At 45.3% G+C, this 20744-nt stretch overlaps 1 protein-coding gene across 10 annotated transcripts in view; it reads right to left on the reverse strand.

Moving 5' to 3' along the window:
* PDZD2 (PDZ domain containing 2) overlaps nt 1-20744 on the reverse strand; it is a 346831-nt gene that overhangs the window by 61106 nt on the left and 264981 nt on the right. For 7 of the 10 annotated variants that reach the window (XM_046671787.1, XM_046671788.1, XM_046671795.1 and 4 more), the window contains 3 exons: nt 20420-20562; nt 17069-17201; nt 12068-12223 (listed from right to left, as the gene is read on the reverse strand). The exons of 1 other annotated variant lie outside the window; for it this stretch is intronic. In XM_046671787.1, coding sequence (XP_046527743.1) covers nt 12068-12223; nt 17069-17201; nt 20420-20562 — 432 coding nt within the window. The remainder of the gene's footprint in view (nt 1-12067; nt 12224-17068; nt 17202-20419; nt 20563-20744) is intronic. 2 more of the 10 variants (XM_046671789.1, XM_046671790.1) reach the window with 2 other exon arrangements.

Consider the following 20744-nt stretch of genomic DNA (forward strand, 5'->3'; position numbering starts at 1 on the left):
CCTCCAGCCCCATCCGAAGAACAAACCTGAGAACTTTCAGGAAACATAACTCCATAAGTTGAAGGGAAGGCACTGACAAGCAGAGACAGTTTAAGGAAGCTGCTCCCGGAGATGAGGCTTACTGGTCTACCATGGTATTTCCTCTAAAAACATCCTCGTCACCCAGGCTTTTTATCTTTAAATTTCATTTTTAAATGATACCGATAAGAAACTCATTTGAAATGACAAGGATTCTTTTTTTAAAATGCATATGCTTTGCTAAGTGTCCAAGGATTACTGGCCACTGTTTAAATTGGTTTAATCAGATTGCTTTACTAACAAACACAGCGCTTGGATGAAATGCAAAAGGTTTTGTTTGTCTTTGGTCTTTTGTGTTGTTGTTGTTGGTGGTGGTGGTGGTGAGGAAAGAGGAGAAATATATTTTTTTCTAGGAAATAAATTTGAATATCCAAAGAGCTTTACCAACCCATTTTTGAAAACACCTACTCATTTATATAAATCAGGAGGTGTCTTTCTGATTTTTAAGTACTAACATGTGAGAAACAGACAAATGAAATTGGCAATCAGAGAAAGCAGAGATGCCAGAAGGCTGGAGTAGTTAGAAAAGTCTCTTTGAGGAGTGAGGGGCTTCAGAATCTTAATGGTCAGGAGTAGAAAGAAGAATATTGCAAGTGAAGGAAAAACAGCAAGACTCAGGAGGGAGGGCCATGGTTTTCCTTTTCTACAAATGTCACTGACTGAGCTAAATCAGTACTTGTGCAAAAAGCTAGGCCAGCAAAAACCAGCAAACAAACAGCACGCAAACAGCTAAACAGGCAAACACAGCAATGATGGGGGGTGGCGTGGGGAGAATTCTATTCATCTCCAACAGCTCCATTTCTCCAATAAATTTCTGCACTGGACTCCACAGGGGAACTTCTGATCACGTATATTTCACTTTATTTTTATTTCCAGGCTCTGGCCTACCGTGTTGTATAAAATGTGGTGAAAAAGAGAATAATACCCCAAACCCCAAATCTTCCACTGCTCAGGAAGTCTTCAAGTGAGGTGTGTTTTTTTCCCATCACTGACTGCCTATTTGTCTAACTCATCTATGCCCTGTCAAGGGTGATTTTGTCATTTTCCTGAAAAACCCACACAATAACTGGAATTGAAACTAAGTGGGGATATCCTGTTTCTCTTAAGAGAGTAAGAATCTGACTGTGCCTATCAGCTCTGTCTCCATTTCCAGCCTCAAAAGACACACACATCTCAAGGATTTCTGCTGCCTTAAAGGCTTAGCAAAGCTCATAAACAAAAAAGATCTATTACCTCAGACACATCGTGCACAAACGTGTCACATCGCCCTGCTTTCCCTGTGGAATTCCCATCATTTTGTGCATGGCAGAAGAAATTTTTATTTGTTTCATTTCTGAACTGCCACCTTCCTTCAGAAAGTCTTAATATATTCTACTTCATATTTCAATATGCAGACCACAGATTTAAACCCCTAAAGGACATATAAAACTAAATGAATAGGGGTATTATTTACAAAAGGAACATTTGTGACAGAGAGCAGAGTTCAGAGGCATCTTCGAATACCGTGACGGAATACACAAAGACAGGAGCCAGCTTACCTGACACGATAAAGTCACTTCATGACTCTGCAGTATTATTTTCATAAAAGAAATTAATTTGAGGGCAAAGAGACTTTAGTACAAGCTCGAGTAGTCCATATTTTATTTTCACTGAAATCTATGGGAATTTTTCAAATCCAAAAGGTGATAATAAAGTTGATTGCATGCTAAGGGGATTTCTTTAACTGTATTTAATAATGCTCCACGCAGTGATGTCAACCTTTGTAGACTGTGTAGCATCAGGTGCTCCCAATACAGATTCATAAATTACAACCCTATGCTACTGTACTAATGTATACATGCACTATGAAACACAAAACAATCCAAAATGAGATAAAATCTATGCAAATTCTAATACTCTCCTCCCACACTGCAAGGGACCATTTGGCTCTCCCCCCACCCCCGGTGTGCTCACCCCACTTTGAGACCACCGCGCCATGAGACTGTAGAACACGATATTTGCTTTTCTTTGCAAATCACATGAATTGTTTACCTCCTTGAGAACTGCAAACTGCTTGGATGAAAACACAGCACAGAACCAGGTAGCGAGTTGGAACAGGCCCCGGAAAATGTGCCACGGGAATAAGCTGAATTCAAACTTCAGCAGCTTTTTGGGCAATTTATTTGGGCCAAATAATTATTCTTATCTTATTTTCCCCTGACTCATTTAAATAATCACTTCATCTCCTTAAGTATGAAACCAAACAAAAACCACCCCAAATTTAAATCTCACTTTCTTAGACCAGTGATAATTGCAGGCTTATCTTTCTCATCTTGCTCTGGCAACCCTACATACTGCATTCAGTTTCACGCCACCTCTTATATAAGGACTGTGTCAGCTGAAGTGTGGCTTAAGGAACATTTAAGTGATTTGGGACCTACCTGGGGAAATCGAGACTCCAAGGGGAAAGAGAGGGTAGTTCACTGTTTGGGACAGTGTGGAGAGAAAAATGTACAACTCAGAGAACTGTGGAGCAGTGTGTGTTGCTGCCTGCTTCGGGTTGGTGGCGGTAATAACATAGCTTCTGCCTCAACAGCACCGGTCAATATACCAGGAACTGGTGTCTGCAAAGGCGATGAGAACCAGGATGTGCAAGCAAGCCTGTGCTCAGGAAGGAGCCAGAGCGGGCTCAAAGATCTGTGCTTCCAACTCTCCCACGAGCACCACCACCATCTTGGCCTTGCTCCCCTGTGCCAAACTACAGAGAGGAGGGAGCCAGTTAGGGGCCTAAAACCTCCCCTTAACTCAAAGCCCTGTGCCGATGGGCCTCATCCAGCCCCAGGCCAGGAGACTCTTGGGAGCCCGGCCGCTTTGCATCATGCCATGGAAATTGCCACACTGCCAATAAAGGATGTGTTTGAACCTGTTGCTTCCAACAGCAGTCGCCCTCTCCCAAAGGTTTGCTTTCCAAAATCTGGGTGAGCAACAGGATCCCCCTGGAAGCTTCTGAAAATAGACTCCAGGGCCCCACCCCACTCAGAACTGCCAAATGAGGCTTTCCAGTGTGGGACCTGGAGATCTGAGGATCAGCCTAAACCTCGCCCTTCCCAGCCCCTTATTTTAGACCTAAGTAAGTGTGTGGAGCTACCTGTGTACATTTACATGTCTGCAACACACAGTTCTTCCCCTTACATGTTTGTGGAGTGCCATGAATGCTGCTCTTCGTGTGTTCACCTTTTCTTTCCTGCCTCTTTCTTTTCCCTGTAGCTGCCTTGAGCTATACCGTAACTTGTCTGGGGAACAAGTTTGCTATCAGTGGAGCTCAGCGGTCTTCTTTCTCACCACGGATTTCTAGCTTATAAAATGCAAAGTTTGGACCAGCTAATCCCCCAGGTTCCTTGTAGCTCTGATATCTCATAGTTCTATTTACCAGAACTCGCATCTTTGAGACTTGCCATTCCCTGCTCTTATCCCTGTTGCCGTTTTGGCTAGTCTTTTCACTTACATTCCACTTACTACTTCACCAACTCCCTTGGGATGTTTCATCCTTTGTTGCTGTTGTTGATTTGTTAGAAATCAAGTCCTAAATTCCCTTCCTAGCTGCTTATAGCTTTTGAACCTTAACCAAACAAAAAACATAAGACAGCCATTCATTTGTTAATGAGGTACCACGAATGTCCTATTTGAAGGGAACGGACACTGTGTTCTCCTGATGTTATCCTTAGAAAAATGATTTCTATATCATTGATATTCGTACCCCAACTGGAAATTCCCAGAACGGAGAGGCATATAGACTTTCTAGTTTTTGGACACAAACAATAAGCACCTACTATGTGCCATGCCCATTTTGAATTCGTGGTGTGTTGGGGAAGACAGGCAGGTCAGTGGAAGATAAGCAGACCTTATAATGAGGGGTATGCAAAAGGGGCATTAGGGAATGAGACAGGGTACATTCACCATCCACTTGTCTGCCCTTTTGTCCAACCATCCATCCATTCCATAATACATATTGAGAGCCAACAGTGAGCACCTGGGATACAAGAATGAGCAAACCGGACATGGGCCCTGCCCCCGTGGATCCTCTACTAATAGAAGAGGATGACATTAAGCAAACTGTCACATGAATAAATGTATCATCATAATCTGTGTCAAGGGTCATGAAGGAAAATACAGAGTATATTTACACGATGGGGGTCCAGGCATGAAAAATGTGCGTATCTGGGAAGACTTCCTGGAAGTGGTGAATCTGGAAGTTAGGTAGGAAGAGGAAGCCCAAGGAGAAGGGAAGACCGTTCCTGACCTAGGGGAGCGAGGACGTCTCTAAGCAGTGGCTGCCATGGCCCCTTGCAGCCCTTCAGAGGGACCCTGAAGCTTAGCAGCAGAGCCCACTGGAGCTCATCCGAGCAGCCTGTCTTAACATTAACACCCTCGCCTTGAGGCTTTAGGGAAAGAACATTCACTCCGCTTACAAGCAGCTCAGGGAGCCCTGTGCCAGGGCCTCTCTGTATTAACAGTTTCGCTCTGTGAAGATCTGATTCTGAGTCAGACACTGGGATCTTCCTGTTTTAGTACTAATCACAAGTTTACGCACTCGGTGCCAAATGTTCTGTGCGTTACACTCTAAGTTCAATTCACCAGACAAATCTAGCTCAGGCCCCAAACAGGAGACAGTTTCTTATCCAGGGCAGCTTGACTCAACCAGTAATGGTCCTTTGAGATTCTATAAAACAAGTTCTCAACACCCAGACACCTTGGAAACATTTAGAGCGGACACTTTATCAATTATTCAATCCAAACAAAACACAAGAGATTCTTCCCTTCTTTCCACATAGGGATTAATATCTACCCCCGAGGATGCTGACTCTTCCAGAAGACTGAGATTCAGATTGTCACACCTCCTGACTATTCCACCAACAAACAAAGACTCAAACACCAACGTCAGACTTACAGAATCCTAAGACCCAGCTTGGTCCTCCTTCCCTTTTGAGAGATGAGGTCCTTTATTCCTCCTGAAACCCTAATCACCCAAAAGTTCTCCAAGATTTTCCCAAACTGGTGATTCCAAAAATGTTAGAACTGATTCTCCTGATGCCAAAAGAAGCCGGATACAGGTCTGCTGATTGACGTACTAAACAATTCTTCCTAGCCGGGCTTCGATAACTGCAGATTTGGGAAAGGCGATCATTACTTCCGCTTTTGTTTTTGTTGTTGTTGTTGTTAAAAATATAAAAAGGGAGACAGGATCCCAATCACTTACGAGCCATCACCCATTTCACACCCCGTTTTACTAAAAGTCTTCTTCCTCTCTTCATTTTATAGAGTCACTCTCTCAGAGGGCCAGAACATGGAATTTTTTTCCCTGAAAAACCTCATTTTTTAAAAGGATGAACTGTAATTATCTACACTTGAGAAAGGACATACACTTTTTTGAATAGCCAATAATACACGTGCCACTCATTTTATTGGAAGAGCCTAAAGTTCTCAAATGTTAGCCTGAGTCCAAAACACCTGGAAGGCAGGCTTATTAAAAAACAGATGGTTAGAGGCCACTCTCAGAGTTTCTGATTCAGCAGGTCTGGGGTGGGACCCAAGGATCTGAATCTCTAACAAGTTTCCAGGCGATGCTGATGCTGTTGGTCTGGAGACCACACTTTGTGAACTACTGCTCTACACCTAGCTTTATAATCAAGAAACGTGTCTTGAGTACATATTGAATACAAGGCACTTCATTGGATACTGGGAGCCCACAGAGGTACACCTGACTCCGAAAGTTTATAAACTTTGTTTTCTTTCTTTCCCCAAAGAGATGAGAAGCAACAAATAAATAGGAAACAGCAGATGCTGAACACCACGGGAGCAGTGATTAGCAGATGTGGGAGAGCGAGAGGATGGCAGATGCTTCAAGCAGAGAGCGTCAGAGATAACTTCGAACTTCATCCAGTCTTTGAGAGGATGGCAGTGCTTAGATAACCTGAGGGGAGGGCATGGGTGATGCCTTAAAGCAAAGCGTCTCAATTCCTTCCAGCGCGGACATTCCTTTCCATGGGGATCTGGGCACGCGGCAGGGGGATTGCGGCTCACGTCCGCAGGCTTAAGCGCTCAGCTGCAGCTGTGCCACCCCAGCAGGGTTCCAAGGGCACAAAACTCGCAACTGAGTAGAGTCTCTCTCAACTGGCCACGAGGACCAGAAGAAAACTGCTCTTTCTTATTCTCCAGTCAGCGGCAAGGCCAGATCTCGCAGCGCTGCCATGCTCCAGAGTGCTGCCATCCTAAGTGGTGGAAGAGGCAGGCTCAATCACTCCGAAGAGCGTGGAGAGGGGCCCAGGCAGGGTAGGTGTTGGGGGCAAGAGGAGTGAAGGGCAAGAGGCAGAGGCTGGGGGACCCAGGCTTGTGCCTCAAGGACATAGGGGACCAGGAGGGCTCCCAGGGAAGGATCAGAAGTGGTCAAGGAATGACAGGACATCACAGGAGAATCCCTCTTCTCTTCAACCCCCGATTATATCCCAGGCATTGTACTGTCCTGGGGACAGAGAGATGCTTAAGGCATCATGGTCTTTGCCCTTGAAATGTTTATGTCTAATGAGGAAGACAGACCAGTAACAAGATAAATTAGGAAAACGCGATGGTAAGCACTATAATAGAAATCTATTCACAGTGTATGCAAGTGTAGAGCACAGACCAAACAACTCAGTGGTGGGGGGGGGGGGGGGCGGATCTGGGGAAGGCTTAGTTATGCAGAGAGTGACATTTGAGCTGGTTGACAAGGATATTGCCAGGGAAAGAAGGTCTTCCTGGTAGAAAGAAGAGCAGGTGCAAAGGCACAAAGTGGTAGACGGCTCTAGAGCACCTGGGGAATGTGGAGCTCACAATGCAAGGAGATGGGGGGTGTGTGTGTGGCTCCCGGGAGCATATACAGGAGAAGAGGCAGGCCGGAGCTGATGATGGCATCAGGATTTTAACTTCACCGTGACTGAGAGCCACTGAATAATTTTAACCCGTTAAGTGACACGGCCAGATTCTCATTTAAAAATTGTCATTGCAGAGCAGAAGACAAAGTGGAGAAGACAGACCTGAGAAAGAATGGCCAATCAGGTGGACCAGGACCACAGCCGCTAGGAGGGAGAGGCTAGACTGAGATCTTCCTGAGACCAAACTGGCAGTCTTTAACCTTGGATGTGGTGGTGGGCGGTGGACAGAGAGCCCTGCTGCTGAAGCAGACCCCACTGAGATGGATGACAACTATGCAACTGACTGTGGAACTTCACTGTCCTACTCCCGTTCTCTTTTTTCCTGCCTCTCCTCCTCCAAGTTGATATTCACCATATGGTTTTATCCTAAGCATGGCTGGAGCATTTTTGAAGGGAAAAAAATCTCAATGCTCTTTGCTGTAGCCGTGAGAAATAAGTCAGAAGGCTGCTCATGGCGGAGCCTTAGCATTTGTGTTACATTTGCTTGGAGCACGCCACGACTTACAGGTGCAAAGAGAGTCAGTGTCTGAGTGGGATTCAGCTGCAGGTTTAATCATTATCGTTGGTGAAACAAAAGCCTTTGAAACTTAGTTGATTAGAACAGTACCAGGTTTCTTTCATTTAAGCGGTTCGTTAGTGTTTAAAATTACAAAACAGGGGCTGGCCCGATGGCACAGTGGTTAAGTTCACGTGTTCTGCTTTGGTGGCCCGGGGTTCACTGGTTCGGATCCCGGGTGCAGACAAGGCACTGCTTGTCAAGCCATGCCGTGGCAGGCGTCCCACATATAAAGTAGAGGAAGATGGGCATGGATGTTAGCTCAGGGCCAATCTTCCTCAGCAAAAAGAGAAGGATTGGCAGCAGATGTTAGCTCAGGGCTAATCTTCCTCAACAACAAAAAAAAATAATAAAATAAAATTACAAAACAGAGTTTTGGATTGTAAACATAGACCTAAAAAACATTTTTTCCCTCAGTAGTTCAGCACCTTTATAAGGCACAGTGGGGCAGACCCTGGGCAGACTGTGAAATCCGGAAACTATCTTGTGGCCGCCCACCTCCTGGCCCTGCAGGATCTGTCCCAGGGCTGGTGCTCCTGGTTGAAGCCAGAGCTCGAGAGAATGGCTAACAAAGGATGGCCGTTCAGGAGGCAAGCCAGGAGACCCCAGGTGTCCCCTCCTCTGTGAGTGCTCCGTGAGGGGGGTGGAGCGGAGGGTGAAGACGGGCGAGGCCGTGTCCGGGGCTCAGAGAAAGCAGAACTGTCAAAGCAGATCAGTTCTGGTTTCTCCGCCAATGACAATGGGTTTGGGATCTGTGTTTGACAGCCAGGGGTGACATGAAGGAGAAACCCAGGAATCCAGCCCCGCAACATGCACTTTGGAGAATTATTGCTCAGAGTCATTTGTTTCTCCTTAAAGGTAACCTAAAGCTTCCCAAATAAAGTGTGTTATGACAGAATGCATTGAAATTCCTTTGGAAAAACTACAATAATCAGCATATAACACAGTATGTGATTAACTGGTAAGCTTTTTTTTTTTTAAAGATAACATTATTGGTGATGATGGAAACTGGCCACTGCTAGAAGTGTAAATTAGCATAAATAATCTCTCTGGAGAAAATCTTTGACTAAGCAATTCTGCTACAAGCTACTTAAGCAAATAAGAAAATAAAAATGTGCACAGAGCTACACGGGCAAAAATGTTCTGTACAGAATTCTTTGTAATTTTGAAAATAATTACATATACATGTGATTGATGTAAATAGAATTTATGGTAGAAAATTGGTGAAATAAATTATGACATTTCCATGTTATGGAATATTAGCCATTATAAATCATGTTTCAGAAGGCCTTTTAGTGACATGGGGAAATGTTCATGAATATATCATTGAGACTATAGCAAGTTTCATAAGCAAATACAAGATCAATTAAAAATACATATGTGCTTAAGAAAAAATCAAAAACTTCTTGCAAAATGTTAAAGATGGCTATTTTTGAACAATATGATGGCAGGTCATTTATATTATCTTTTGTGTTTTAGGAAGGGTCAAACATTCATATAGCGAAAACATTACTTTTGTAATCAAATACTCATTTCACTTATGTAATCACTTAAATAATTTTAATTATAATACATATAAACATTATAAATTTATAAAAATAAATTTAAATTATAATTTAAATAAAATACATAATATATAACATATTTAATATATGTATTGGCCCATTTATTTGAGCTGAAATTATTGTAAAAAATTCCTAGACAATTAAATAATTCCTTGAAGTTTTTTGCAAGAGAATGAGTTATGAAATTTTGAGAGATGCATATAACGGTAACCTCTCCACAAATACTATCATGCTCCATAAATGGCTTTGGGCTTTATCAGAAGGAGAGCGGAGGGGCTGCAGAGCACTGGAAACCAGCTGGGCTGCCCCAGGGCACAGCTGCCGAGCAGAGGGGTCCTGTTCAGCAGGGGCGCGCTCTCCACACTGTGGGCAGATGAGGGGAGGAAGGCTGTGGGTTGGAGAGCTGCTAGGGAAGGATGTCTGGTTAGAAGAGATGGGGGTATCGGAGTCACGCGAGAGTTGAGAGGACCACCGGTGGGACTATCACATACTCCAATCGCCTCCTTGTGCAGCGGATAACAAGGAGCAGAGGGGAACTGCTGTATCAACATAGAGCCCAGAGAGTCCCTGGACTGGCGAGGTCACAGGGAGGAAGGGCAGATGGGCTCATGAAAGACCTTGGCCTTGAAGGATGGGTAAACAGCAGCAGGAGAAGGTGGCGAGGAGGAGATGCTCAATGCTCAGACCCGTTCAAGGCTTATTCAAGGAGAAAGTCCCTGGAGACCAATGGGCCAGAATGTGGATTTCACCCCAAAGACTGCTGAGCTGTGGTCAGCTGTGGGCCAGAGTAACTATAATTTTTATGATGGATAAATTTAGTTAGATTTTGTTTTCATTTTTCATTAGTTTTCAATGACTCCTTGCTCTGTCGCTTGTTTTCAATTTATTTAGTTATTTTTATTACTCAACCCCAGATGCTCTGGCTAAATTCTAGGGATTCACTGGGAACCCAAACCAGCCATCACACTCCCTCACCTCACGGAGTTCAGAGTTGGATGGGAGAAACAGATCCTAATCAAATGGTCACAAATCCAAATGTGACAAGCAGCTCACAGGAGAGTCACATGGTCACAGTATGAAAGCTGAGAGATTTAATACAGAGGGGGGATATTCAGGAAAGCTTCTCTGAGGAAGTAAAACTATGGGATCCAAATGATGAACAGGAGTCAACAGGGCAAAGATGACTCTAGAGAGAGAGAACAGCATTTGCAAAGTTCCTGTGGCACAAAGACGGGGGCTATTATGAGGGACGGCAGGAGGGGCTGTGTGGTGGCTGCTTAGGAGTGATGCTGAGCTTGGCGCGAGTTGAGGTCTGAGAAGTAGGCAGGGTCGGTCAGGGAGGCAGTGTAGACCAGGAAAATTAATTTGATCTCTACTCGCACTAAAAGTAAAGAAAGCCACTGAATGGTGTCATGATACAAAGAGAATGGAAGAATCTCACAGCTGTTTCGAAACTGTTCACGTCAATCCCATTCATTCAGCTCTGCTGTACCTGCTTTACTGCGGGTCTTCTCAGAAAGCTCTCCTTTGAGGGGAAAGCAGCTGGAAAAATGTGGGAAATCAACGATGAGCCTGTACAACACCGGTGACGAATCTCAGAAAGGCAGCTCTTCAAGATGTTTTCACTGGAAAGCTGTCCTAATACACTGATTTTGTTGGGGCAAAACTCTGTACTCACATCTTCCAAAAAACTGTCTTAATAAATATAAGAGCCTATGATGTGAATGATGCTCCCTTAGATGTGGCAACTTTGTGCAGTCCACAACCTGCACAACCACACTCAGCAGCCCTGAATCTCCAGTGATCAAAAAGAAAGGGGAAAAGCAACTTTTTTTCCTAAATTGAAATAGCATATTGTGTGAATGTAACAAGAGAGGCACTTTTTGTCTCCTGAGGCTAAATTATAAGCAAAACTAATTTTCCAATGCTTATCCATGCTGCCTACGTTCAGTGCTGGCAGGAAGGAGTAAGAGGTTCCAAATGGCAAAAAGAGGGCGCCCTCCCCGTGGCTGGTGGGATGGGTAACAAGAGCTAACAAGGGTTAACATAACTCTCAAAACGACACATCTGTCAGATCTGGGGTACAAAGAGGAGACCACAGAGCCACGATGCAAACAGAGTTAGCCAGAAGCCTCCTGCCTCTGTGTTCCAGGCAGTGTGCGAGAGCAGAGCATGAGGACGTGACGTGACAGGCTGTGTAAGGAAAAGCTAGGAGCCATGTGAGAGCCCTGGTTTGATTAAAATTGTAAGACATCTCTATTCACCTTTGCCTCAACAGGCGGTTTACTTTTTTGGGTGAGGAAGATTGTCGCTGAGCTAACATCTGTTGCCAACCTTCCTCTTTTTGCTTGAGGAAGATTGTCCCTGAGCTAACATCTGTGCCAGTCTTCCTCTATTGTGTATGTGGGATGCTGCCACAACATACCTTGCTGAGTGGTGTGTAGGTCCGCGCCTGGGATCCGAACCCACAAACTCTGGCCTGCAGAAGGGGAGCGCACGAACCTAAGAACTACGCCACTGGGCCAGCCCTGGTTTTGTGTTATTTTAACATTTCCCTTTCAACCAGAAATCTCTCCATCTAAGTTTAAATTCACAAACAATAGTTTTCAAACGCTATATCAAGAAGTAGCAATAAAATCCTTAAATATATTATTAAGCATCCTAGAAATTGATACACCCACTTAATATCCATTTGCTTTCTTATCCTGTTTCCAGTTTCAATGTATTTTCTTAAATGAAAAGATTTTTTTGCAGATTTTTCAGGAAGATTCTGAAGAAAAAATTAAAAGAATGCCCTGTGGTCCTCTCCCATCCTGGTTTCTGTCATCCTATATCAAGCTTTTCTCTCTGATCCTGGCACCCACGTCTTCAGGAAAATATCACTCCAGCAGAGCAGCTTGGGAAACCAGAGGCTCACTTACTGCTCCCTGGATGGAAGACGAGCTGGTCCCTTCGTCCTCTTCCCCGTCTGGCTCCTGGTCTTCGTTGTCGGTCCAAGAGGACACGTCCTCTACAGAGCTGGTCAGATCAGGCAAACTCTTAGATGTTAACCTCAGCAGGTCCTCTGCAGAGCCTTCCTATGGGGACACAATTAAAGGCCCACGAATTACCCCATGGCACCAAGCAGTTCTGGGTCAAGGTCAAGGAAAACCCAGCAGAGTCACCTGTGGGTGGTCGTGGTGCTCCCAACCCAAAGACTATATGGAATGTGTGTTCTGAATTTCCAAGTTTGCAAGCTTACCCCAAACGTCAGGGGTGTGGACTCAGTTTAAACCCAAACTAATTTTTCTTCCCCTGAAGAATCTGTGTTTCTCAGATGAATGTTTCTGCGGGCAGTCCGAGCTCCCTGAACTTAACAATCCTTTGAAACTCTCCCTCTTGCTTTCAGGATACAGTTTAAGCCAGCTCATTGGCAGGCCAGCATCTTAGAGATTTGGCCTCTGCCCAGCTCTCCAAACTCATCTCTGTCCATTTTCCCCTCCAGCCCACCTTCCATTCAAGCCATACTGACTTTCACATGCCAGGCTCTCCCTTACCCTATTGCCTTTTCCACCAGCAGCTCCGTCTGCCTAGACCAACCTTCCTCTTCTGACTAAGGCCTCTTTGGGCAAAGCTTGAGCATCCTCTCCTTCTCCAAGCCTTCCTGGGTCCCCTCAGGAGGCATTCCAGGTGCCCCTCCTTTCTTCTCTAACATCCTTCACTGTTTCTTTTATCACCTCACAGTGTATGTCTAACTATACTTGTCTATCTCCCCTGCTTATCTGAGAGTTCCCCAAACTTAACACCATTTCTCCTCATGGAAAGGTCAACAAAAATACCTGGAATTAGCATCCATTAAGATGAGACGCTAAAGGGGGCTTCATCAACACTGCCCTTCCTTCCTACGCACAGATAAGGTCAGAGTGCGTTGTGGGATACAGGTGAGATCATTGAGGCCACAAGACTACCTCAAATGATAATGTGGCACACACAGGAGCCGAGAGCTCTCCAGGGAAATGCCACAGCACATCACACCAGGGGCCAGGGCCGCAGGGCTGATCTGAGGCCAGAAAAAGGAGAAATGTGTCCTCTCCTCATTCTCCACCCCCCCCCCCCCCCCACCAGCCATTTCTACAAGGAAGGAAACGTGGAAAATTTTGATCAGCATATTCCTTGGAGGTTGAAAGAAAAGAGAACAATAAAAAATACCCATCTTAAACGATGGATGTGACAAACGATTAGTGAGCTGGCACCTGGTGACAGTGAAACTTGTTACTAGTTTCATGCAGGCTCTACCTTCAAGGTACCTGAAGCTCATTCGTTTTAGATCCGTGATCGTGCAGAGTATACTGTTAGACCTCGCCTAAGGGAAGGAAAGAGAGCCATCAAGGAAAAATGGAGTTCGGTCCTCCTCTATGATGTCAACTCTGCTAGACCATTAACAGAAAAGAGTTAAAAAAAAAAAAAAAAAAGATGAAGGTCCCAACTGGTGAGTAAATTTCACAACAGCCACAGGATAGAATGCTCCACGGTCATGAAAAATGATGCTGCAGAAAGGCACTTCTTGATGTGGAAAGATTCTTACAGTGTGTTACTTAGTGAAGAAGCAGGTTAAAAGTACATGTAATAACCATATTAATAATGGGTGTGATAATAGACTGGATGTAATAATAGTATGTGATAACCATAAAGCCTGGTCCATGTGCTTGGGACCAGCTACACTGTGCAGAGCCCTTTTTATCTCACGTCATCTTCCTAACATCCCAGGAAGTAGTTACTGATTCTATGGTACGGGTGAGAAAACTGAGCTTTAGAGAGATGTAGTGACCTGCTTAAGATGCACAGCTTTTCAAGGGCTGTGCTGGCACTTCAGTCCAGGTGGGTCTGCCTCCAGGCACACTCTGCCTCCTTGTGCTTGACTCCATTTAAAAGAAAACACGTGTGTGCATACTGCACACGCATACATGTCTTCCTGTCTGGAAGGACACACCAGTTAATGGATAGTACTATTGGTGGTATTATGAAAATTTTACCTTTTTTCTTCTATTTTTTCTGGGTTTTCTACATTAGATATAATAAATGCTTATTACTTGTTAATAAAAACCAAGAATGAAAAAACAAAAAAAATGGAGAGCACAAGAGAAATCCGTATTGCTATGCATGTACTTCTGGGAACATCAAAACAAACTCGGATATTCTGAGTTGATTCATGCCACGAGAACTTTCTAAGCCCCTAAGTATCCATAAACACCACATTTGAGTGGAAACACGAGACACTCTCTCCAGAAGAAAGCAGCTGCTGTATTTCCAAAACAATGCCATCAAGTTTTATGACAAGGTGACTATTATCTGCAATAATGATAATTTATATTTTTATTATCCCTTATATTCACCAAGTCAAAAGCTCTTTTTTTCTTCTCCCTCTCTTCAAATATAAAGATAGAAACAAAGCCCGTGGATTACTTGCTCTTGTGGGATAAAGAAGAGGAACGGATGCCAAGAGGGGCCCAAAGATCGACTCTTCTGTTCTCTCCTCCGTGATGAGCACCTTGGACAGTGTGGAGGAAGTTTAGGGACAAACAGCACGCAGCTGCTGTAGCAGTGTGTTGCCTGGCTGTAAACAGAGCATATAAAGAAGGGACGGTGTCCCTCGTATGAGATCTGGGTCAGCTCTGGGGCCACAGCTCTGTACCGATGGCCCAGAGCCAGTGGATCAAGAATTAGAATGGAGCCTCAGTCCTCGGCTCTGGACCACTGCTCAGGGCTACAAAGACCCCAGCAGGTGTCCCTCAAGTCAAAGCCTCTGGCAGGAATATGTCACCTTTTTCTAGTACCATTGGCTCTGGTGTCCTTTAGATCCTATTTGACCAAGGGGCAGCTTGGTGCACAGGAAGAAGCATGAACTATGAAGTCCGACAGACCCAGCATGAAACCACCCACTGCTCGCATGACCTTTGGGAAAATTAATTAACCATTAAGATTTTAATTTCATGCTTTGAATGAAAAAAAAAAAGAATATGTGTCTCATGGGATTTATCTTAAGAATTAAATAAGATAATAGATAAGAAGCACCCGGCGCCCAGTGGGCATCTGATACACGTTAGTGTCCTCTCTTCCTTTAAATAGGCAAGTGAGATCATAGGTTGGGCATCAAGATCTGTTTTCAAAATCCCATGTATGCCTCTTAATTATGAGCTTTACCCATGAGTGTCCCTTTTTTGTTTTTATTTTATGTTTTCTCTGTTTGTGGATAACAGCTTGACATAGAAGAGATTTCCCTTCCCCCTTTTCCAAACTAGCAGGAGAAAGAAGTGGGCATAGAAATAAAGGTCTGGTGGACATGGAGTAATGCCTGTGCAGAAATCCCTGCATTCTTAAGCCACAGACTGCGGAGAGGTGGGCCATGCAAACATATGACTCTGTGTGTATGTGTTTAAGACCGAGGGATGCTTTTCAAACTCCCAACACAGCTGGCCAAATGGGAAACTGGCTCCTCCGTCCCCTGCACTGTTTCCCTTCTTGTGGAATTCACCAGGCTACAGAGAACATCCCTGGTTTTGCTCTCCTTCCCTACCCCAAGTGAGGAGACGCCAGGTTGCCCCATGGTATCTCTGGAGGGGAGGAGGGGGCTATGAATGGAGAGCATCTCAACTCCTGCCTCCAGGGCCTTGATGCCACCAACTCTTCCTGCCAGGTCTTTGCCAAGGTTTTGTATTCTTGTTGGAAGCCTGAGAGTCAAGGTCAAGGTTTTGGGGTAAAAGGTGTAAAGGGAGCAAGGCAGATATTTCAGAGAGCTCAAAATATCCTTCTAATCTATTTATTAAACACTCCCAAAATAGGCAATGGACCTTGCAATCGAACAGAGAAAATACACACAATTTTGTAGATGCTAGGTTCAAAAATAATAACAGAGATAACGGGGGGAAAATTAGCCAGACTGGCAAGAGCGTATTGCTGTGAAGGGTTAAGGACCGGGGTCGCCTCATACCAATTCTGCCCTGAACTGGAACGAAGCCCCGTGGCTCCACTTCACTAGCTCTTCAGCCAGATGGGTGCTTTCTTTGTCTCCTCAACAGCACGATGAGACGATGGAGCAGGACCAAGAGAGCCCAGCTCTGCCCCTTTCTCGTCACACAGCTGTGGAGTACTGCAGCCTTTACTGCACAGTAAGGCTGGGGAGACTTGGGAGGAAGCAATGCTAGGGGCCCTGGACATCAGCACGATTTTTGCACACTCCGGGGGTGGGGGTGCAAGAAGCCCCAACCCGAGGCCTCCTGAAGAAGAGAAGGCAGCAAGATGGAAGGGACAAACACCAGTTGTACATCAAAAGTATGGGTCCTGGGACTGCTGACAGCAACAAGGTCTCTGCGAGGTGGGAGCCGGCCATGGAAACTCTGCCTCCCTATCTTATTGTAAAACTGAGGAGGAATAAAGGTGGAGGGGGGTGGGGCGGGGTGTGCCTGGACAAAGAGGATTCACGAGGCTTCCTCCAGCACCAATACTCTGTGAGGCCCTGAGTCAGAACCAGGGCCCTGAACCATGTTCTGTCTGGACCTGGATGCTGTCCATCTCCACACCTCTCTCCCATCCCCGCTCTCCAGCGAACTCCCACATCTCCTCTTTGGCTTCTCCCTGAGCGAACTGCTCCTCTCTCTACCTTGTCCTTCCTTCCACCCTGCCATTCTTACCTTTCCCTTAGTCCTATTATTGCTTTTCCATCTCCTAAGTATATTACAAAGACCCTTAAAGGCAAGCAAAATAATTATGTGCACTTCAGCTAAGGGTCCCCTTGTGGGCTTGCACTGTAGAATCATGGCTGTTTAAATGGCCCAAGGTAAATGTCCAAGTACCCAGGCACACGTGTGTGTGCGAGTGGTATGGGGAAGGCTCAAATCCAAATTCACTACCACCATTTAAAATATTTAAAGAAACAAACTACCTACCTTGCTGGCCACCACCAGCTGAACCATTCCAGTGGCTGAGCGAAGAATGGCCACAGCTTCCTCGTGGGAGAGCCCGACCAATAAGTGACCATTGATTACCAGCAGCTCATCTCCTAAGGACAGTCTGCCATCCCTGAGGAAAGGGAGATGGGGAACAAAATCCCTTGTCAAGACATTCTGGGCTTGAGAAGGGACACTTTCCTGGAGCTGGGGAGGGTTTTGGGAGGGGAGAGTTAAAATCGGGCTAAAGAGGAAATAGGTACGACCAGAGACGCTTGGGATGGGATTGCTATATCCTTTAGTCTGCTGGGTCCAGATTCGCACTCAGAGGAGTGGAAAGTTCCATGATTTCAGATGGTCGCTTAGTAATAGGCACGTTCTAAAGTTACCACCATATCCTGCATCGATGTCAATGAAATGACTTCCATCCAGGTGGAGACAATAATAGAGGAACACAGACCCCAAGGTGGCAGGATTTAATTTAGGATAGTCAAGTCATTCTTGTCTCAACCCTACGTGTCATCCCACCCTCATGACTGAGTCCTCAGCACAGGGCTGAGTCACTCGGCTGAGCTGCAAAAAGTGAAGGTAGTCCAATCTCACCAGCAATCCTTCTCTATCCCATTGTCTCTCTCTTCCCAGGTGACAAGCCCATGGCCAGATGTCCTCTGTGGGCCCTGTGACACTACACTGCATGTATATGTCCATTTCTCCCCGCTCTGCACACATAGAGGACCTTGAAGATAAAGTCTCTCAGCCCCTTTTTCATCCTTGTGTCCCTGCAGCTGAGCTTCATAAGCAGAAGAATGAATACAAAGATGAACATAGAGGGGCAGGCCCTGTGCTGCAGTGGTTAAGTCTGGCCCATTCTGCTTCAGCAGCCCGGGTTTTTGGGTTTGGATCCTGGGCGTGGACCTACACCACTTGCTGGACATGCTGTGGTGGCATCCCACACATAAAGTAGAGGAAGACTGGCACAGATGTTAACTCAGGGCTAATCTTCCTCGGCGAAAAAAAAAGAACATAGAAATTAGCTAATTTGCCACTGTTGCAGGTATCAGACCTCGTCTACAACATGGGTGTACAAACATGTTCTATTTCTCTATTTCCTTCCAATTAAATTACAGCTGACTGGGAGCTTCCTTCCCACTGGGCTGGCAGGAGACCCAGTCATCACAGCTCAAGAGTGGCACACTGTGCCAGAGCGTTGGGCAAGCCCCTTCAATCATGGTGGGTCAACAGCCTCCAATGCTCAGATCTCCCATGATCCCAAAGGAGGCAGAGGCTTTTCATTTCCATTGGTAAATGGGGGACAGGAAATCTGGTGAGGCTGAGGGACCCTGAGCCTAGGGTTCTACCACCCCCTTTACATCAGCACCCAGGGTGCTGCTGTGGGACTGGTGCATGTCTTCATGACTTCCAGGTCTACCCACTTCTGTTTCTTTCCAATCTGTAGACTCACCATCTTGCTTTCTTTCAAAGAATCAACCAACTTCTCTCTATCCTTCCTTCCCTCACCAGTTTCTCCCTCTTTCTCTCCATCCTCCAGGGCATGTATCATAATCTCTTTTATGAATTTAGGCTTTAACAGAAGACAGAAGGCACCAGAAACTTCTGATTGCTTCTGCTTTCAATCCTTCAAAAATCCCTAAGGCAGAGAAATGCTAAGGACTCCACGAGCTGCTTGGAATGGAAAGAGAAGAGGAATAGACAAAGCACAGAGAACTAACTGGAACTTCCAGGAGGTGTGTGGGTAGGCCACTCTGGAGGAGAGGGTCCAAGAATACAATGGTTCTGGCCAGTATTCCTGGGTCTACTTATCCACACCACCACCAAGACCATCCCTGATCGCATCTCTTTTCTTATTTCCCTCTTTAATTCCATTTCTCTCATCTCTTGTTATTAACTAGGATGCCCCACTTGTGAATTACACACCCCAGAGGTAGAGAGAGAGACATGAAATTCCAGACTGAGAGTGAAAAGAAAATGGTGAGACCCACTAGAAACAGCTCACATAGAAAACAGACAAGAACAGTTCTATGTAAGCTCATCTCTGGGCACAGGAATTTCCTAATTGCCAGCTTTCCAAAGACAGACTGGAACCCAAGACCTAGGATTAATGGAAAAACAGCTACCTGATGGGAGTTCTTTAAAGTGTATATCATTTGGGAAGTTAACGATGCTCTTCTGGATAAAAATTACTGCAGGTTTTCATCCTTCAATAACTACTGCCACCCAAATAACTGGCGATCATAATCTTATCTCTACTTTAGTTACTAGCATCCTACTTTCTACTTAGAAGACTGATGAGCATGAAACACTTTGATAGATAGTGTCCTGGTCCTCTCCTTAGTTTTCCATTCTTCAGAGAAAATACCTCCAGCTCTTTTAACTCCACCCCATGAGATATATTATTGAGTGCCCTCTCTGTCTTGGGCAGGCCAATCTTGCTCTGGTTTGTCACATTCCCTTTAGTATCAGGGTACCTGGACTGAACAGCAAATTCCAGACTAGACTCACCTCCCTCATCAGTGAAACTCTAGCTTTATACACCTACTGAATACATGTGGGCATGCAACATATGTACATGCCCCCCTGTGCCTTGCAAATCCTCGACGCCCTATGTACATGGGAGCAATTAGCCAGCACAGCCAGAGCATGCCTTACATCTTGGGACAGCACCATCCCTGTAATTCCAAACGGACTTCTTCTTTGTACCTGCTCTCCCTAAGCACTGCCCCTCTCCCTACTTCAGATAATTGTTCAGATTAAAAGAGAAGTTTTGGAATATGAATGGTTTTCAGCTCACAAGGAGAAAAATTCACATTCACCCATTGCCCTTCCCCATCTGCACGACAGAGGCACATGCACATAAGTGTGCGTAAAATCCTGACAGACCTGACAAACCCTGACACAGCACGTGAACTGTGGTCACACTGAAAATCAATCACTTCCCCAAGTCCTTAGCCACAGTCTTATGGGAGTTACGATGTCAGGAGTGGCGTATTCTCTTGAATGGCATGGTCTCAATAAGTAACTACATATTACTAGCATCCCCCACATTAGGATAAGTAATATTCACTAGCAACTCAAACTGGACTAGAAAGAAATCCAATTTCTCCTTCCTGGTTTGGCGTATACTGCAGTGTCTCCAGCAATTAGCCACTTCCTGTGCTCAGAGGTGTGTTTAATCAGAACCGCTCGTGCCCAATTTCCTTCTGGGCTCCAGCATCATCCTTGTGAACTGTAATTACCAGGGCTTGGACCAATGGAAGAGTCCTAGCACCTGGGGGAAGGGAAGGGCAGGGAGAGGATAAGGTGGCAGAGAAAGGGGGAGGGTTATCTAATCACCTGTGAGCGGCACCTCCTTCCTTCACTTGAGTGACAACGATAGCGTGAGGTGAGCGCTTTGATCCTCGGCCTCCACTAACCTGAATTCCCAGCCCATCCGATTCTTTAAGCAGCTCCATCTTCCATATCCGGCCAACTTCCTCCTTGGAAGAAAAAGTGAGCACACTGTGAAGTATATGGACAGACACATGGCATTGACACAGGAGAGTGGAGCTGTCAGGTCAGGCCAAACACTCATTACTTGTCAACAGGTATCACATATCATCACAGAAGAAAAAATTCTCTGGGTGGACCAAAGTCTCTAGCTGGCAGTGCTGTCCAATAG

Source organism: Equus quagga, chromosome 9 (assembly GCF_021613505.1).
Source record: "Equus quagga isolate Etosha38 chromosome 9, UCLA_HA_Equagga_1.0, whole genome shotgun sequence".
Taxonomy (NCBI): domain Eukaryota; kingdom Metazoa; phylum Chordata; class Mammalia; order Perissodactyla; family Equidae; genus Equus; species Equus quagga.